Here is a 20,512-nt window from a genome sequence, read left to right on the forward strand (position 1 = left end):
GGGAGCAGGAGGAGGAATTTTAGAGGAACTGAAAGCAGAGGAGAGCAGTTGAGGGGAAAGGGAGGAGCACCAAGCAGACAGCAAGGTTACACATGAGACTCTGAGGAGGAATTACAACAAAGCACAGAGAGAGAGCAGTGAAGGGTAAGAACAGGTAAAGTTGGCTCGGAGTAGCTTTCAGTCTTTCACCTCCTGACTGATTGCCAGGTTTTGTTTTCTCAGCGTGGTGAGAGAAAGCAAACAGAAAGCAAGAGAAGCAGCAAACAGAAAGGGGCAGCTGAAGGCACGAGATTAGAAAGCAGAAGTAACGAGGAGGGAGAGACAGCGGTTGAACAGTCACACATAAAGTGACGAAGAGAAAGAGAAGTGCAGCGAGGTGGCAGAGTAAGAAAACAAGAGGATACTCATTGACAGGGAGGACGGACTTAAATCCACGGACTACTGACATCAGCAAAACAAAGGAAGAGGAGCATCAGAAAAGAGGTCACTGCAGTCCAGCAGCAGTGTAGCTCGCCTGAGGGCGTCTGCTATGCAACCAAGACGGCAGAGATAGACAGATTCAAGCTCAGACACAGTTCAAAAAGACAGTCCTCACTGTAACAGCACCATGTTGATGAAAGAGTACCGCATATGTATGCCACTGACTGTGGATGAGGTAAGTGTGTTTGTCTTTCTCACTCACACACACACACACACACACACACACACACCCTCCAACAAGTTTAATTTCAAAGACAAAAGAGTGGGTTCTGATTTAAAAATGTTCTCTCAACTCGTAATCTTAAAAGTGTTGATGCGCCGATAAGAAAATTGCCAACAGAGCACACAGACCTCCTGCGGCTGCTCTGTAGGAGCTTTGGCACGCCGGGTAGCGAGGCCAACGTGACGGCGCCAACGCACAACTCACAGCATCATAGCGCGGCTGTTGTGTCTAAATTATCTCCCCATCTGTCTGTCTTTCTGCTCCCCTCGCTTTCTTAGCACTCCCCGCAGGGAACACAAACTAGTCGGACTGGTTACAGCATTTCAAGATGCGAACTCAAACAAAAGGTATTTGTCCTGCAGGTAAACAAACAAAGGAGGTCCCGTGAGTAAAGTGGACGAGGGAGTTTATGCAACACATTGTCCTTCACGAGGAATGTCATTATCACCTCCTGTACCCGCCCCCCGGACTCCTCTTTGATTGTACCCGTTACCACAGCAGTGACAGTGACAAATAGCCGTCCAGAATAGGATTTACAGTGTCAGTACAGGACACACAAACTTCATAGCTTGCAGCAAATCCTCTTTTCGCCAGAGTGTAATGTAAGTTTAAGTGCAGCCCTGTTTGGAGACGGTATCAAATCGTTGGCAGTTTACCTGAACCCCAGCCATTCACGATGTCTTAGCGCTTGCTCAATTTCTAGAGGAAGCAGTATTGATTTTCAAGAGTGAAATATCCAGTAGTACTTCTGTAATACAATACAGCTGCACCGTGTTGAAGAATGCCCTGTATCATATTCTACCGTGGGAAAAGCTGGCGGCTGTAGCTCAAGTGGTGGAGTGGATCAGTGGGGTTGGGGGGGTTCGATCTACGGTGTCCTGAAGCGAGGCACTTAGTCTATATCCCCACTTATTGTATGTCTACAGCCCTGCAAACATTTCAATGCTGAAAAATAGTTGAAACGGCATCTAAACTTCGATCTTGTCACGGGATGCATCATCAGGTTGAAATATCAACGTCGCCTGAATGTACATTGAATTTCAGGCACTAATGGCATCAGTTACTTTGTAGACTCAACTTTTAGACTGCCTATAAAAGTACTCTATAACACTGTTAGGGTATAAATGTCTACACAGTAAGTGTCAATAAATGTAATGCGAGAGGTGGTGCCATAGAACTGCCATCAAACCCCGGGCCTGATGAAGTGTTTGCAAGAATGTGGCGGAGAACACAACATCGCTTAGCTCACAGGCCAACACCAAAGGAATCTGCAACATCCTCCAGATTCAGCCTCCTTGGAAGTTTTCAAGTTGTATTTCTTTATGGCCGTAAATCAAAGGGGATTTAATGTGAGATTATTCCAGAAGGAAAAATGTCAAAGAATTATAAAATACAGGTTTACATATATTCTTTTAAACATGACACACCTATTCCATCAGGGGTCATCTTATAACTGAAGTGGATATTAGTCATGCAGAGCTCAGGGGTTTATAAATATACTTGTGTTTGGAGGTTCAGACTTTTGGCGAGTTATTGTTGAGTCAACAGCTGCATCAAGATTAAAAAACCACAAGTCAAAATAGAAACAAGGAATCGTCTGAGTCACTGAGGAGGAAAAAGAAACTGCAGCAGTGTGTGAATTAATGTCAAAAAGTCACATTAAATCCACTTTGATTCAGTATTGTAAAGCAACTTTCAATGTGTTTTTATAGCTACTGTAAATCAACACTTTAAAAGAGAATAAGATGTTGGTTATTATTTACAGAGAGGGATACATTTTACATTTATGAGATGACTACACAGTCAAACACAAGTAATTACAAGGTTTTATTGGTTTTGTAAAAACTACTTCATTTTCATTGTCAGTGAACAGATAGTGTTAAATAACAGGCTCAAGTTTTTACTTATTACCATTTAAAACACATTTTAAGTTTTTGTTTTGAAATTTATTTCATTGTTTTTTTTTAATCATAAATGCATTCATTCACACTTGCTGTCACACCTCAGCCTGAAGCATTGATGAGCTCTGAAGTTGTGATGAACTGCAGCTTGTAAACCGATCCCCTGGTTTTTTCTTTTGAGACAGTAGGAGAATAAACGCCAAAAACCCTGGATGAGTTTCTCATCACATCGCTCATCACAGACATTCAGAGATCATAATGGTGACTTAGGGACTGATAAGTATTCTTTCAGTTTCCTGCTTAAGATTTGTTTTCCGCAAAATGAAAAGAGATTCACAACCTGTGTGGGAGGAAGTCATTATTGTGTAGTCGGTTAGTCTAAAGATGGTGTAAAAGCACCCATCGCTATGATTAATTAAGTCCCATGAATACACAATAAGTAAATATTGAATGTTGACATTCCCCAGTAATTGGAACAAGAAGGAGGAGTGTCACATGATGTCAGCAGAGTACAGTGAAGGATGGCAAACTGATGTGTGCCCTCCTCTTTCTCTTCGCCGCTCCATCTCGCTCTGTTTCTACTTTTAATTAAAATGATGCTTTACTGGCACACCAATTTATATAGGGCAGGAAAAAGAATTGCATTGTGGTGGCCACAGCTGAACAGTTTAGTTGTTTACAGCATAATTATATTTTTAAAATAACTTAAAAAACAAAGTTTACTGTGTGATATGCATGAGGACAAACAAAATACTGTACTCAGACAACGGGGAAAGAACAAGGACAGAGGCAGCATCAGTGGAAGAGAGGTTACTGCAGCATGTATTTGTGAATTTGAAAAAGGTAACACAGATTCTGTGAAGCTGAGCTCATAGAGGAGGTCGCTCCAGATCTCCATATTCCTTTCAGTTTAAAGCCTTGTCTAAATGTCAGGTCAAATCTTCTATTTAAAGAACCCAAAATTCCAAATATGCCTCGAAGGGCGTTTACAGATACCCTGGAATCATTCCAAGAGGAGTTGTCAACTGTCACACCCCAGATCTACAACAAAGTGACATTACATAACGATAGAAAGAGAATCTTCCATTGACTGATCTTGCCAGTCATATGAAACAAAAGAGGAGTCTGGTGTTTTGGAACAAGTGTGTAAGTGTAGACAGAAAAATAAACTATGAAGCAAGGTTGTGTGCAGGCTCAAAAACTTAAAGTCAGACTACATGTATATACCTTTGAAGGATCTCAGTCATCCAGGTCAAGATATCTTCAGTTGTACGTGTGTTTTTAGACAACTGGACTTGCAACAAGTAAGTCCAATTGTCTATGTATATATGTACAACTACACATTTGTTCAGGAATTTCTTTAAACTTTCTTCAACATTGTGAGATGGGACCTTTTTTTTAACATTCTCATTGATTTCTTGGAGAATAATTCATGGATCTTGATGAAATAGATAGATTCCAGATCTAGTGATTTTAAATGTGGTTGTATACACCTTGCACTTCATATTTGCTCACAACTATAATGATTTTCTCTTCTCACTCCATCACCATTGTCACCCTCTCCTCTTGCATCCAGTACAAGATCGGGCAGCTGTATATGATCAGTAAGCACAGCTGTGAGCAGAGCGGTGGGGGGGAAGGCGTGGAAGTGGTGAAAAATGAGGCAAACGTTCACCCTCAGCACGGCCAGGGACAGCTGACCGAGAAGCGGATCTACCTCAGCAGGTAGAGTGCACTCTAACAAACAACAGTGTTCCTAATGATCCAGCAACCTGAGCCTTGTCCTCGTGTTGTCAGCTCTGCCATTATGATAACAGATTGACTCTGATCTTTGAGCTCTTGCTTCATTGTGAAGCTCGATGTCCTGTAGGTGCAAGTATCACCATTGACGAGCAATAAAACCTGATGTCAGCACAGCAACGCCCACCCCTCAGGGATACCTGCCTACATCAAAGTCCAGCTGCATGACCTCTGTCTCAGACATGTTGGAGCCGGTGCTTTGGGATTAAAGTGGAACAGTTTTTTTTCATGATCTCATCGTCCAGCAAACAATCCAAGGTCTGATTGTGTTAAATTCAGACTCCCAGCCAACAAAAACACGTCCACGTCATCCTGATGATATGTTGTTTTGAGGTTTGAGCCTCTGATTCTTTTTCATTGTAGTGTTGAATTTCAGTCTTCATAGTCAAAAGACTATTCTTACTGAGACCAGGTGTAAAAAAATATTCACTATCACATATTCATTATCTGTACATAAACAAACGTTGAGAAATTCACAGGCAATTATATATGACTTTATGAAAGTGTTTCATACACCATTAAGTGTGTAGTAAGGTTTAAAAGGACTTTTTACCCAAATGATTTCTGAAGTTTTTTAAAGCAAAGAGATGATATTTTCCTATTGTGAATTAAACACATCTACAGATCATAATCAAAGTAAACAGGGATCTGTGAGCAGTGACATGGCTGAGATGATGACTAAAGGTTTCATGTTTTTGTGCTGAAAGAATGTGTTTTCTTTGCTTTGCACTCAGGATGACCATCCATTTATTAGTGAGCAATGATTATAGTGGAAACCCAGTCTAAAAAAACCAAACCAGAATTCTTGTTTAAGTCTAAATTCATTCCCTAACCCGCAGCTCACCTCACTCATTACCCTAATGTAACCTCAACTCTTACTCTAATCACCACTATAAACCGAAGACCTAATCCTAAAGTAAACTCTAAAAGAAGTAAATGTTCTCACTGTGGAGGATTTTCCTAATCTTTCTGTGCTTGTGGGACATTTGGTCTACATTTGTAAAGATATACTAGAACACACACACACACACATAAGTACAGTTGCTGAGAATATATTGGACCTCAATCATGTTCTGACATGTGACCTAGAAGCAACAGTAGCAATTCATCACCACAGGTGTAATTGGAAATGAGTCATCAAATCAACGCTATGGCGAGAGTAGCCTACAGGTAATCTGGCTATAAATGGCACGAAAACCACTTAGGAGCTCTGTGTCTACCTCCATAATCTCTCTCCCACTCTCCGACTCACTCTGCCCTCTTCTCTCCTCCTGTCTTGCTTTCAGTAAACTGCCATCCTGGGCGAAAGCATTTGTCCCGCGATTCTTCTATGTGACAGAAAAAGCCTGGAACTTCTACCCCTTCACCATCACAGGTGCCACTGTTTGTGTTAAACATCAGCTCGCTTTCACCTCAATGCATTATACAAAACTTATTTACTTATAACAGCTGGTATTCCAAGTGCCATCAAATATTTATCAATGCGTATATGCATGTATTCCCCTGTGGAGGCGTGTATGTGTGTTTTTGCGTGTGAGAGTGCAATTGTGTTCTCATGCATGTATGAGTAACTAATGCTGTTTTCCCTGTCCATATTGAATGTCCCTGGTGCTGCAGAGTACTCAGTAAGTATTCTCACACATCATTTACTGTACATGAACACAACAGAGCTCATCTCTTTCCAGTATCGGTGGATCTAATCTGCTGCCTGCTTCCACTCTATCTCTGCCCCTCAACCATTTTTACCTCTCATCACCTCCTAGGTATCGTTCCTCCCCAAGTTCAGCATCCGCATTGAGACGAGATTCGAGAACAACAACGGCGATAACGACAACGTGAGTATGACCGTGAGCAAGTGAGAGGTGAGAAAGATGGAGTGATTAAAGAAGAGGGGGAGGAGAAAACATGGGGAGAGAGAGATTGCAATTTTCTCTGGAGCACGAGGAAAATGTTCATCACATTGATGGGCCCATTACTAGCAAAACAAGAAAAGCACAAAATGCAGTGTTGGCAGATGAATTACCCAGACATGCTACATGGTGATTCTGGCTGCAGTGCTGCATTTTTTTCAAGGCCAACACACACACACACACACACACACACACACACACACACACACACACACACACACACACACACAGACACAGACAGACACAGACACAGACACACACACAGACACACACACAGACAGACAGACAGACAGTCTGTTGTGATAACTGCGAAAGAATCAAGTAACAAGACCCAACATGTCACAATATAGAGTTGTGGACTTCTGCTTGCTGAGAAAAATGTGGTGACTCTTGTTTCCACTCTCACAGTAACATGGTAACATGAGGTTATTTCAAACAAACACATCCATATGAAGTTGGTCCTCATCAGCTACAGGACCATTTTTACTTGGATACTTTCAGTATCGTTTTTAATACATGATTCATAATGGAGTATTTGTACAGTGGATGCAAACACTGTGACAGCACCATGCCCTGAACACATTGTTAAGAGCAACACATCCAGCAAATGCAACTTATACCATACGAGGGAGTCACACCCTGAGCAGACAAGGACCAACAGGAGCGCCACGGGAGCGCAGCGAGGTGTTTTCTAACGGCAGGTTCTTCCTATTTTCAACGGTGAAATGAATGACTTCACTGGGGCTTAATGCACATACACTGTATTTTAAAAAGTGCCGCCTCCCCTCTCTCCTTAGTTTCCCTCGATTCTCTCTCAAGGAAAAGTGTATTCTGCTCTCATAACTCTTTGTTTTCCCCCCACTCTTTTAATATCCTTCATACATCCTCGTTTTTTCTCCTCTGCCCTCTCTGTCTGTTCTCTCCTCTCTTTGCTCCAGTGTGATTTGCTCAAAGGGCCTCAGGGTGGGATATAGTGAGGGGTGTTATGGTGTGTGACCTTAGTTTCTACACAGTTACTCATCTACTCACGACTGTGCGGGAGAGTGTGTGTGTGTGAGTGCGTTTGAGTATCTACTCTCATTATACTGTACGACCTCCCCCATCTGTTTGGATGTAGGTGTTTGAGGACACGCCGACCCCAGCGGAGAGTGTGAGTTTCCTGGATATCCTGAGTGACCCTATCCCTGAAAAGCACTACAAAGAGGTGGAGGTGTGTACTGTACCGTAACAAACAAACAAACATGAGCATGTGCTGTTAAAGAAAGCAAAAGCAAATCAGTGGTGTTTGGAAAACTTTAGCGACTAGGCTCAGTTAGCAGTTTATTAGGAACATTTAAGACCCAGCCGTCTAATACAACAGTCGTGCAATGAACCCCCCCCCCACCCGTCATGGAGGAATATTCAGTTATTATATTGAAGCTGTCGAACTATGTGATATAAAGTGCCAGCTGAGTGTATTTGTCTTTGCAATATTGCATGATCAGGTTTAATAAATACCATATTCAACTATTTGATAAGAGTTTGAGCAGATTGAGAACGCTCTCTTATGTCTAATATGAAATTAAAGCCTACAACTGCAGTCTTAGCATAAATCTTGACACAAAGGAGGCAGCTGATGTGGCACTTCTCAAAGTTCAGATTTAAAGGGATAGTTCTCCCAAAAAAGAAATTCACTTATAACCACTATGCCGATGGAGGGGTGGGGAAGCCATTTGTAGCAGGTTAAGAGCTTAAATCTTCTCATGTAACTCAGAGAGGAAAGCAGATATGTGCATCTACAAATGATAATGTGGAAACTGAAAAACTCGTTTGTTCACGTTCACTTTGCTTTACACTCCTGTGTTTCTGCATGTGAAAGAGCATAAATCAGTAAAAACACCCACATTTGTCTTTTACACCTGCCTGTCTTCATTCCCTTCTCTCCAAGGTTTTGCACTTCTCTACTACCTGCAAGTCCTCAGAGATAAAGGTCGATTCACAGGCCTGGGTTCACAGACGTGTGCAGACAAGCGCACATAAACACAGATTGTGCACAACAACAAATGTGTGCAGAGGGTTAGCAAAAATAACTGCCAACACACCCATTTCATATTAAGTGACACTGTGAGAACATATAACTGTAAATAACCCCAAAGACAAACGTTTTCCAATCAGCTTTGGTCACAGATGCATAATGCGTTTCAACATGCTTTCCTCTGATGGGATGTGTTGGGCAATCTGTTTGCACCTCCTCTCACATATTGTCACACATTCTCTCTCTCTCGCACACACAGTACAAATGCACCTACACACACATCTATACCCACCCCCCCGAAGATGCCTCACAGGACCCGTTTCTGCAGAGTCGGCAAGTAACGTATAGACTGGCTGTTTGCTCTGTGCAGGACCTGAGTCGCTGGCAGTCAAATAAAACTGGCAGAGGGCCTCTGGAGGAGAGCTGGAGAGACAACCACAAGCCCATCATGTGCTCCTATAAGAGGGTGCAGTGCAGCTTTGAGGTCTATGGCTTTCAGACCAGGACTGAGGAGTTCATACACAGAGTGAGACAGAGTTTTCTTTCCCCCCCTCATGCCTTTTCCCTGTAATGATGTCGTGAGGGTTGGATCAAGATAAGATCTGCAATTACAGTTACGAGCACGTACAGGTGTAATACAAGGTAGGACAATTTGATTTTAAAACTAATTGGATTTCATAAAGTGCTCTGCTCCTTTTTGAGCACTGATTTTTGCATGTTGTTTTCACTCATACAGTAAAACGGTGATGTCCAATAAACCTGATTGGTTATTACCTCCACCAAGGAGGTTTTATTTTCATCTGCGTGTGTTTCTTACCACAGAGCTTCAAACCTGTAAGGGCATTTTTCAACATTTATGTAGATTTCTTAGAGAATTATTAATGGGTTTTAATGAAAAAACTAAATCACTAACATTTATAAGTGTGTGGAATTTGGTGCAGATCCAAACAGAGAATGGGACTGTTGGGTCTGAGACATACACGTTTGAATACACCATATGTTGCATTTATACAAAAAATAATGATTACCACATTAATTTATAGAAAATAATTAAATGCCAAGAAGGCTCTTAGCCTCAGGTGAGCCCTTCCCTGCTTTTTATGCAACTGACTATTTTGTTGGAATTATTAGGAAATGTGCTGTAATGGTTTCCACCATGAAACAGTGAGCAGGCATCTATTGTTACAGTTCAAAAAAGCAAAGCAGAGTTTCAGGTCATAAGAATGAGTTAGAATCACTTTCAAATCATTTATCCTCCACAGTGAAGCAAAGCAATGAAGCATGAAAGAATTCTCAAAGCATTTAAAGTCAAACTAGCGACGCCCCTTTTTCCCACAGTTAAAGCAAAGCCACTGTTTATGGGAAGTTTTGACGAGAGCAAATAATACCTGAGATAAGTTCCAACTAATGTGAGATAAGTCTCCATTTATCTCAACCATTATCTCATTTGTTCAAAGGAATTACACTGAAGTTTTTCCAGTGTTTTGACAATGTGAACTGGTACAGATTGTTTCACACACATTGCATGTTTTAATGTCATTTGATTTGATCTCTGGTTTTATATCAGAATATCAGGGACATTCTTCTGGTCGGCCACAGGCAGGCGGTAGCATGGATAGATGAATGGCACGGTGAGTCAGACATGCACACACAAGATTTTAAACATTCAGAGCAGTGTGGTTTTTTCCTTTACTTTCAATATACAGCCTGTAATATTCCATACTCTGCTCTAATGCTTTGAGTGTCTGTATTTGTACTGTGCTTCTCCCACAGGACTGAGTTTGGAGGAGGTGAGAGAATACGAGCAAACGATGCAGGAGAAGACCAACAGCAAAGTCAAATCCAGCCAGAACAACACAGGTGAGATTGCAGCTCCTGACCTGCACTGTACTGAAATACCACAGAGGATACAAGGGGAGACAGAGGGGAGACAGAGGGGAGACAGAGGGGAGAGGAGAGATAATACAGCTGGACGTGAGAGTGGTAAAGGTAGAGAGAGCAGAAGATGAGATGAGGCACAGAGTAAAAGCAGTAAGTTTGAAAAGTATGTTATTTAAATTTGAAATAATAAGCAGGGAGATGTACAGAGGAAATACTGAAATGCGAAAAACAGCTAAAACACAACTCACACAGTGTAGATCATTAGGAATTAAAAGCCGTGTCGGGCTTGGACAGAGGTTTGTTGCACCACTCATGGCATCGCTGCCCAACAACTACCCAGATGGCTGGTGTACATCTGTGGGAGAGGAATGGAGAGTGGAGAGCAGGGGAGGCATTTCACAACACAAGGAGCGGAGGGGGGGGAGAGACAGAGGGTACATGCCCAGAAAAGGACGACAGAAAGACAGATGTGTGTGTGTTTGGGGTGGTGCTCATGAAGTGATAATGCGACTGCGTCGGTCTAATAAACAGTGTAATGCAGCCACCTGCTGAACTGTCCCCCGCACCAAGCAGCCACTGCAGAGAGAGAGAGAGAGAGAGAGAGAGAGAGAGCGAGAGAGAGAGAGAGTGTGTGTGTGTGTGTGTGTGTGTGTGTGTGTGTGTGTGTGTGTTTTCACCCTGCCCCCTTCTGGTTAGTGTGGTGAACCTCAGCTGGATGTGAGCGATATCAAGGGTAGAATTGCCAATATGGCCTGTAGCATCTCCCCCCACCCCCCATTCTCTCTCCGTGTGTGTGTGTGTGTGTGTGTGTGTGTGTGTGTGTGTGTGTGTGTGTGTGTGTGTGTGTGTGATGATGAGACATCAACCTGCAACAAATCTGCAGTCATTGCTCAACCTGCTGCAGCTCACTGCACTGCCCTGAGCCCCTACAGGCTGCACTCTGATACTGCGTCCATCTCCGCTACAGAGTGTACTAGTTTTTATTTTTTAATTTATATCTTTCAATGTCATTAACTCAAATAAAAAGATGACTGTGCGAGTTGAATACCAATGAGGGGTTAAAAAATAAATTACAACATAAACACATTTCTACCTCTGTCTCTCATCTCCTTTTCAGTGTCTCTTGCTTTTTATGATTGTCATTTCTTTCAGAAATAATACAATTGTCTTATCAGAGCAAATAATATCCATCTATCTATCTATCCATCCATCTATCTATCTCAGGGCCACCAGCAGCCTCTCGTCCTACGTTGTCTCGCTCCATCTCGGTGACAGATGAGCGTTCCCTGAAGAAGATGGGAGTGACGACTGTGGCCATGTCTGACCCTTCAGAATCCTCAGTGCCACATGGTCCCATTCGCCTGCATTCCACCCCTGAGTGATGCTGCACACATGGCCACGCACACAGCTTCTCAAACACCCACACACACAGAGCATACTGTACAATGCAAACACAAAGAAACACAAAGTCAGCATTTACCAAAATCATATTACTTCTCAAATACAAACACACCCACAGAGTGGCATGATCCTTAAAGGACTAGTTCAACATTTTGGGGAAAGTGCTTAGATGAGCAGATCATTGCCACTAAATATAAACATAAAGCTAGTAACTGGTTAGCTTAGCTTAACAGGGTAAAGACAGTGTCGCACAGCCATTGCATTGGCATCTCCACAACACTGTGTCAGCATTAGAGGAGGGTCTGGCTCCATTATCATACTGCTATAGGGGGAAAAAACACTCCGGCTTGTTTTTATGTCTTGACACCAATTACTAGTCCCAATTACTGGGGGGGGTTAATTCCCTGTAAAGAAAATGAAACAAAAACAGTCAAAGACGTGTGATTGCCAATTGTTGTCAAAACTCGCAATCTTCAGCAAGTAGGTCCGCAGCTTAATCTCTTTATCCAAGTACATTTTGTAAACAGTAACAGGCAGAGAGAGGAAAGGGAGCAGAATGCTGCGTGAGACAGGAACCGACAGTCTACAGTCGGTAAATCAGTCTCATGCAAACATGACAGTATTTACCTGCCAGCACCTTTAAAACTCACAAATTAATACAAAACAATGAAATGCTGTAGGGGGGTGGTGTACTGCACAGTTTATTATATCACTGTAAAACAACCCATTGTTTTTATAACCAGATCATGAAATATAACATGTAAATAAAAAAAATTTGATGTGGTGGTTGGTGGATGTCAAAAACATTTGGACAAAACCAGGTTTGCAGTTTCCTTATTTCCCTTGGAATTGATATTCTCATCTAATTTAAAACAGAGATTGAATCAGTGCTTTTCCCAAAATGTCCTTTTACACTTCAGATAAATATGTATCCGCTCTTACGCACATCTTGCAGTTCTCATCACTTTATGTAAAAACCACACGTCACATGAGCTCACAAGAACACTCGAGCACTTTGTGCCGACTCAAAGATAATTCCCACTGTTGCCTTTAACATTTGTCTTCAGCGGCATGTAAACGTGATGCATTTCATTTCAGCCGTAGTGGAGCTCACCAGCAGGGCTCTCCAATTGTTTCCCAGCACCCAGCCAATGGCCTACAGACAGATGCATAAGGAGTTTAATAGAGTGGATCTAATGTGAGCAGAGGAGAAGGGGGAGGCTGTCAATGCTATGGATCTGCTCCCCTCTCCACCTCAGCCAATAGGTCAGACCAGGTGTATTGACAGAGGGCAGTGAGGCGTTGTATTGGTTCCTTGATCGCTTAGCCGAGAGCTGCAAATGGGTCAAGCTGGGACTAAACTTCAATTATGAGTCAATGATGTGAGTATTCACAAGACGCTTGTTTTTTGTATATTTAGAAGTTGTCAGGGATCAACAACTGCAACAATGAAAGCAATCATATTCTGTTGCCTTATATGTAAAATATTCAGTTTGAATGATGAAAAAAAATTTGAAATTTTATATGGAAATTACACTGTATAGTCTTTTATAAAGGATTTCTATCAATAAATACTTTTGCTTTCCAATAAAAAGATTCACTTGTGTCCTGATATCTGCACAGTTAAGTGAAAAAATGGACTCGGTGCACATATTATCAGCCGTGTTTGATCGGTATTGACCTGTAACGATGGACCAGCTGCTGGCACATCGCAGCCCTCACATGTAATCTACTCACCAATTTCACACTTGTGTGCCCAGTGGATCAGGCTCCAGCGGCAGCGGACCTCTTGGTCCAACCTAATTTGGCTCCGTGGCTCATGGCAGTTTTTCTCTCTGCAAGGGAAAGGAAGAGAATAATGAATGTTTAACAGATGCAAGGTTGTGTGTTGGGCGTGTTTGCATGTCTGTCATCATTTTATTACTTTATTGCTCAAGACATTAGGACAAAAGTCAAGGCTTGACGCAGAGGGGACCTGGGAGTCCCTGTGATCGACTGACAGCTTGAGTCGAATGGCTCACTAAGTAGTTGGAATCATGAGGCTCATTATAGCTTCTTTTATCCACACAAATCAAGAGCCACCATGACAATGTGTTTCAGCTTTCAGACAAAGGGTCTTGCAGACATTCATTCACAAATTCATACATACATGAACGCTCAACACAGCCAGCAGTGTTCACAAGTGCTGCAGAGGGAGCACAACCTGCCGACTGTACTGCCTTAACATTATCTCTTTCACTTTGTCTATCCCATTACATTTTCCCTCTCGTTATTGTCGTTTCCACTATTCTCCTCCTCTGCTCCTCTCTTCTTTTCTGTCCTCTCCTCTCGCATTCCTGGATTTTCCCTTGATCTGCTTTTCTTTGGCTTCCTCTTTATCTGTGTGTCCTCATCTTCATTCCTCAAGAGGGCCTCTAAAGAAGATGTACTGTGTTCATTACATGGAAATGTTCCCCACGGTACATTATCATAGATCCTGACCCCGTAGCGTTGAATCATCCTGCTATTCCCAGTTTGCCCATCAGACCCCACAAATAGCACGGCAGAGGAGAGACGGGGCACTCTCCAGAGCCGCATGCACTGTACGGTCAGTGTCATGCAGAACTTTGAGCTGGACACAAGAGACGGTGACAGGACAGTGGAAAGCCAGAAGGGAACAAGGGATAGGAAACTAGGAAGGAGAACTGATGGAGGAATGAAGAATACAATTAAGATAGTAAGGCAAGTTGAACACACACGACGAAGAGCTGCAATCAGTTTGTCCTGATAAAAGAATAAAAATCATGTGTGTGTGTCGACATAACTTCTCTCCCCCCTTAATGGCATTTTGCCCAACCACACTGATGTACGAGCCTCTTCTCCAGATCAATACATGCTCTCCATTCACTAGACGGACAGTAATGCAACAGCCTCATTTGTTTGACTGTGTGTGTGTGTGTGTGTGTGTGTGTGTGTGTGTGTGTGTGTGTGTGTGTGTGTGTGTGTGTGTGTGTGGTTTCAGGTTTGTTGTGGCTGTTTAACTCGGCCGTTAGAAGAGAGTGACCATGAAGCCGCATAGTTTAGCATGTCACAAACTGAATCGCTTCATCCACATGACAACATTGACTTCATAAATGTGTGTATGTGTGTGCAAGTGTGTGTGTGTGTGTAGTTATAAAGCCCCCACAGAATTACTGAAGTGAATTTGAGGGCATAACTTAGTGTTTATATACATGATATTATGAGATTGTCTAGTTACATTATTATTGTGTCTGAAATGGCATATGTGTTATCTGTCTGCCTACGTGTGTGTGTGTGTGTGTGTGTGTGTGTGTGTGTGTGTGTTTGTACAGTTACACCATCCTGACAGAATTAGTTTAGTGAAATAAAGGCTGACTTAGTAAACATGATATTATTCGAGTATTTACTTCCCATTATGTAGTTATCTGTGTCTGATACAGCATGTAGGTGTGTGTGTGTTTGTGCGCACACATGTGGGAATTCCCAGGAGTGTAATTCTTGTGAATGATTAAACGGTGAGGCTGAGATGCTTGTGTTTTCTCATTACAGTGTCAGTAATACAGTTTTTAGCACACTCAACCACATAAATGACTTCAAATCCTGTGTGTATTAAGCCTCACCAGTGGGAACCCAATTTGTAACCTCTGCCCAGTAATATGTTAACTGGACTTTATCTGGGGACAGGCAGAGTGTAAAATTCATACAGTATCTGAGAGAACTAATTGAACCAATTAAGAAAGTGAATATGGATTACTGTGGGGCTGCGAACACACTCATACCCTCAAGAATAGAGTTGGGGACCACTGCTTTCAGGCGATAATGATTGTCATTGCAAATGGATGGCGGTGCGGGGGTCTTGACGAGCTGCGAGACAACACTCGGCCGGCCGCGTGTTTACACTGATGTGTTTTCATTTCCCAAACAGCTGAACCGAGGGCTGCTATTCTGAGCTGTAATTAATTGTGTGCGGGTAAAAGAAAAGTCAAGGATAAGTGTGAAAACTGTTCCTCGTCTTGTACGCACTCTTGCGACTCGCACAAACACAAAAGGCAGAGCTCAGGTTTTTTCTTGCTTTTTCACACAAACACATTTGCTAGAGGAAACAAAAAAGCAAACGAGTATAAACACGATGATATGCAGAAACTTGCACAAAAAATAAGAAGCCTTGGGTACTTCATGCTTTAAATATCTTAATCAGCAAGCCCATAAAGCCTCCTGATTTTAATTGCCCCACCATGACTATTAATTACATAACAGCCTCTGCAGTCAGCCTGCCCATATGTTTGCTAATAGGAGAGGATGGATTAGAATAGTGAGTGAAAGGCATTTGAATACAATGGTTCCAATTGATCGACAAAGGTAAAATTACATTTCCCCTGCAGGATGTACATGCAAACAAATTTTTTTTTTCTTTCTTCTGAGCTCTAGAGTACAACATAAATCAAATGGCAGACGACAGTGAAAGAGCAGTGTGCCGTTTCATTGTAAAGAAGCTTTTTAAGACAAGATTACTCTAAAACAAGAGATACTTCATGGGCTGGAGGACAATGCACCATATCATTCTGCAACAAAAGATGCTTTGTAGGCTGAGGGAACAAAGCACCATATTGTTCTAAACACTGTCTCTGAAGACACAACATATACAGTGGGGATAATGCAAGGTTAGAAAATTGACCTTGTTCGACTGGCTGCCAGTTTGAAGCCGCTCATGGGCTGTGGAAGCCTTCAGGGAATACTTGTATCTCACTGTATAACAAACAACGTGTCAGAAAATAAGTGAAGACAAACTAATTCATGTGAGTCATTTCAGAAAAGAACCTTTATGTTGCAATGAACGGCTGCGTGAGTAAAGGAGACTTGTTAGATTCTCATCGAGAGAAAAATGTGAAGCTAGAACTCCTCAGGGACGGATCAGCTGTTTTCATTGTTGAACCTGTAACATGATAAATGCTTGTCGATTCGTAGATGGACAGATAGATTCATTTCATACTTGACTTGTGTGGGGTTGTTCTCAGCAACTGTAGCTAGCACTAATGCTCACTTGTCCGTTTCTACATAAAACATCTGATTTACACGTCGAGAAAATGTATCATTTCTGGTATAAAATAAAATGTTCTTTACTTAAAAAAGAAAACTTGCTGACAGAGTTAAAATGTAGTGGCAAATAGGTGCAGTGTGATTAAAAGGTTGTTGGGATAAAACCACATTGAATAAAACTGCTTTGTGATCCGACACAGATATCCTTAGTTTCAATGTTTAAGTGAGGTTAAATGATTCAAATATATCTATAAAATCAATCTTTTAGTTAACATGATTTAAATAGTGAAAGTCATTATTGATGGGATTGTTGTCATGAATTGATAATTATAAGACACCATTTAAAACTGCCATAACAAAGTGCTTCACAAAATGTATAAATAAACAAAAGATTTATGGAAACAAGAAAATTATATCAAATATCAAATCAAAGACAACGAATAAAACACATTATTTAAAAGTAATGGAAAAAGGAACATTTTAAAATAACATAAGTAAAAGTTCAAAACAATCAAGTTCAGGAAAAGTAAATTATATTGTAAACAGAATATACAGTTGTTATGACCATGGTCCACACTGTTGTTTTCTCCTGGTCTCTATTCTCTGTGAGAATTGTGAATTGAACCCAGTCTCCATGTTGACAGGTCGCTCCACTGACTTCCTGTACAGGGGCTGACACACATGAACATGTCACCAGGTTAGTGGCTTGTCAGTGACAGTTGGGGACGACAGTGAGAGTTAGTCGACACACACATCGGAGCAGAAGTATTCTCTCATTTCCTCAGAGCAGCTGTCATCTCTGTCTCTATTAGAACCAGGAGCATTTTAACTGTCTCCATGTTGTCACCTATGATCGTACATTGAGCCCTCAGGCTTGTTATGTCTTTTATAGGGGGCCTGTAGGCGTGGGAGCCTGCGGACCCCTGATAAATGGGGGCCTGCATGCACTCAAGTCTACAGGTCTGCTATAAAAGAAATATATAGGCATATATATGTGGCTAGACTGTTTATTCATTTTCTAAATATATCATTCCTCCATTTTATTGTTTTGAATAAAAGGATGAGTTACCGTTTTGTCCTCCACATCAGGAGATTGGCATCATGCATCAATTTATTTCAAATCAAGAAAATAAAAGCTTTTAATTCTCTCCTCACTTTTGATTGTTTTTGAGTGAAAGAACATTTTATCAGCTTGTTTTATGTCATTCACACTCTTAAATGTGTGTATCTGTAAATATACATGTGTTATTTGGGGAGAGAAAATAATACAATCCTCTTAAAAAAATAAAAAACACTGAAAAGTCTTAGGTAGTCATTACCATATTGTCTAAGTCTTAATTCCATATAAACGCCCACATGCTTTTTATTCTCCTGCTGCTCGCATAACATCCATTACAACTTTCCACAGCTCTAGGCCAAGCTTCTCCTCTCGTCTCCCTTTCTTCTCACCCTCCGTCTTTCTCCCCCTCTCATCTGCGCTCCTTCCCAACTTTTGCGACTGCACAGTTTTATTTCTAAAAATCTAAGTAATGAAACTGATCGTCACAGAGGTGATTTTGGAGAACGCATGCAGGAGGGGGCTGTCATCACTGTGTCGTACGCAGAGGGGACGATGAATGAAGTGGAAAACATGAGGAGAAAGTGAGCAGAGACAAATCAAAGGGACCCGGCTGCCTGACACACTTTTATTTCAAGTTCCAGTTAGATCTATAGCTGCTGCCTTGAGGAAAAATCCACCCTGGAACACTCTTATACTCTTATAAGTCATCAGTGTGTGCAGTGTTCTGTGGATTGCAGGAGTCCGTCTGTCATGGTGTTAACATTTTTCACTCTGCAGCCGTTTTCTGCCTGTGTGAACATTGGTGCAAAATTGTACATCTAAAAGAAGCTATTTCCAGACTTAACAAGGACACTTTTGTATTCTGGTATTGCATCTGGTCCAGGCCCTGTTGAGATGCATGTAGTCGTTCCCACAAGCTTATTTTGTACCCGGGCTGCACCTGGGGCAGTAATATAGATGTGAGTCAGATCTGCTGGTTTGGGGCCAGATTGTGCTCAGAGTCAGCTGCTGTCTAAGTTAGCTCAGTGTGTTAGAACTAGAAAAGCACTCACAGAACACATACTTCAACCAAGGCCCATTGTGAAACAAGATCACAAGATCCAGATTTTTATTGAGATCTGCACACACTCAATAATATCAATAAGAAAAAAAAAAATGTTGAAAAACAACCCATCTTACAACGATAAAGACATTTCTGGATCCACAGATTAGTCATCAAGAGTAGCACTGAGAAGAGCTCATACCTCAGTAAAAGGCCCGCAGACAAATTTCTTCAAGTTGCACCAAATTTCACACACTAATAAATATCAGTCCCTTAAATGTGCCTAGATCCATGAATTATTCCCTGGGAAATTGGTGAAAATGAATAAATAAACTAAATTTAAAATTGTGGTGATAATGGAAACACCGGGGATCCAGCAAGTCATTAGGAGTTATTCACTGGGGATTATGAAAGTCTGCACAAACAATGACGATCCATCCAATAGTAGTTTTGACAAAACAAGTGACCAATGCCACTTCCGCCTGCATTCCTAAAACAATACCTCACTAAAAGGATGTAGCAGAGAAAATTGCCATCAAGACTTGGTGTTTAATTATACTTTCTATTTTTTGTGGAAATAACAAATGGTGATTTTTAAATTCATTATCAGGGTGGAATGGAGCTGAGGAGCCTGTGAGCCTCTGTCAGGGCTGTGGGCCGCTGCGTTGGGCTGTCGTGTCTTCCTGCTTCACAGGCCCATTACAGAGACATCAGGGGAGTAACAGACGCTGACAGAGACAAACAGGTCACCCTTACCTGGGCTGCAGGATAAACAATTTACCTTCTACCACTCTTATACCTCATTTGTTGTCTTTCTTTCTTCTCCATCAGCCCCTCTCTCCTCTTTCCTGTATACCTGATATGCTTCTTTCCATCCTCTCTCCCCTTTTCCTGCTCACACCCATTCTTTTGCCTCCCCCTTCTTCCTACCTCTCCACACAACATGATTCATATTAAAAAGGTGGCTGTGTAAGTGTGTGTAGTTACAGCGAGGGGGGGGTGATGAAGAGTACAGCGTGTACAATGACCTTACTCGCAAATCATTGCCTCATGTACAGCAAGCATGTCCTTGTTGCAACACCACAACAGCTCCGAGTCTCCTCACTCTTTCCTCTTGCCCTCTCTTTCCACAGACGTACGCTCGTTATCTGCCCTTAAAATTTCACTTCATTTGCCTATAGTTGGCATTTAACACAGAGTAAAACTGATGTTCCCTTCTCGTAGCGGAGTGTTGCAGCAATGTATAACACAGCTTTTTTAGGTGTGACACCTCAGTCAGGTGGAATAAGAAGGAGGAATGTGCCCGCAGCCTGTTCCTCTTTAACTGTCATAGAAAGGGACAAATGATGTCAGACTCTCTTGTCACTGCTTCAAAGATGCACGTCCTTATAAAAAGCCCTGGAGCTCTGGCATTTAACATTAACATAAGACAGGTTCCGTCATGCATTCAGCTGTGTGCCACCTGTGAGACCATGCATATTTATGCATGCAATCTCATTCGCTGATGTGTAATCACATGCATACTGTATATGTGTGGATGTATAGGTGTGTGTGTGGGTCTGTGTGCTCCTGTGGCATAAATCATCGGCGCTGAGCAGGGGGCTGGTGCTGCTCTCTCCATCTGTCTCTGTCTGCTGGGGTGAGGTATTTTACACTGATAGGGCGAACGGAGGGAGGCGAGAAAAAGTGAGCCATGCTCCAGTCGTGTGGGATGGACGGAAAAATAAACGGCTGTGGTATCGAAGGGCAGCGCATGTGCATCA

The 20,512-nt window shown here is 42.0% G+C and overlaps 1 protein-coding gene and 1 long non-coding RNA gene across 2 annotated transcripts in view; one reads left to right on the forward strand and one right to left on the reverse strand.

The window, feature by feature from the left end:
* Nucleotides 1-13,204, forward strand: pitpnc1b (phosphatidylinositol transfer protein cytoplasmic 1b). Its single transcript, XM_020093094.2, has 10 exons — nucleotides 1-655; nucleotides 4,181-4,329; nucleotides 5,691-5,779; nucleotides 6,022-6,029; nucleotides 6,168-6,239; nucleotides 7,432-7,524; nucleotides 8,699-8,854; nucleotides 9,896-9,959; nucleotides 10,102-10,188; nucleotides 11,434-13,204. Exons 1-10 carry the CDS (start codon nucleotides 608-610, stop codon nucleotides 11,589-11,591), a joined length of 924 nt encoding a protein of 307 aa, XP_019948653.1. The 5' UTR covers nucleotides 1-607; the 3' UTR covers nucleotides 11,592-13,204.
* The window catches only part of LOC109633358 (uncharacterized), a 16,494-nt gene continuing 7,921 nt past the window's right edge, over nucleotides 11,940-20,512 (reverse strand). The window contains exons 2-3 of the long non-coding RNA XR_002202988.2: nucleotides 13,348-13,445; nucleotides 11,940-12,766 (exon numbers count right to left, since the gene is read on the reverse strand). This is a non-coding gene — a long non-coding RNA (uncharacterized lncRNA). The remainder of the gene's footprint in view (nucleotides 12,767-13,347; nucleotides 13,446-20,512) is intronic.

Source organism: Paralichthys olivaceus, chromosome 13, assembly GCF_024713975.1.
Source record: "Paralichthys olivaceus isolate ysfri-2021 chromosome 13, ASM2471397v2, whole genome shotgun sequence".
NCBI lineage: Eukaryota > Metazoa > Chordata > Actinopteri > Pleuronectiformes > Paralichthyidae > Paralichthys > Paralichthys olivaceus.

Bases quoted from the DNA above. Each gene is read 5' to 3' on its own strand.
- pitpnc1b (XM_020093094.2), top strand. From the start codon at position 608: ATGTTGATGAAAGAGTACCGCATATGTATGCCACTGACTGTGGATGAG. The intron at 9,960-10,101 runs GTGAGTCAGACA...CTTCTCCCACAG, and splicing joins ATGGATAGATGAATGGCACG to GACTGAGTTTGGAGGAGGTG. The intron at 10,189-11,433 runs GTGAGATTGCAG...TATCTATCTCAG, and splicing joins ATCCAGCCAGAACAACACAG to GGCCACCAGCAGCCTCTCGT.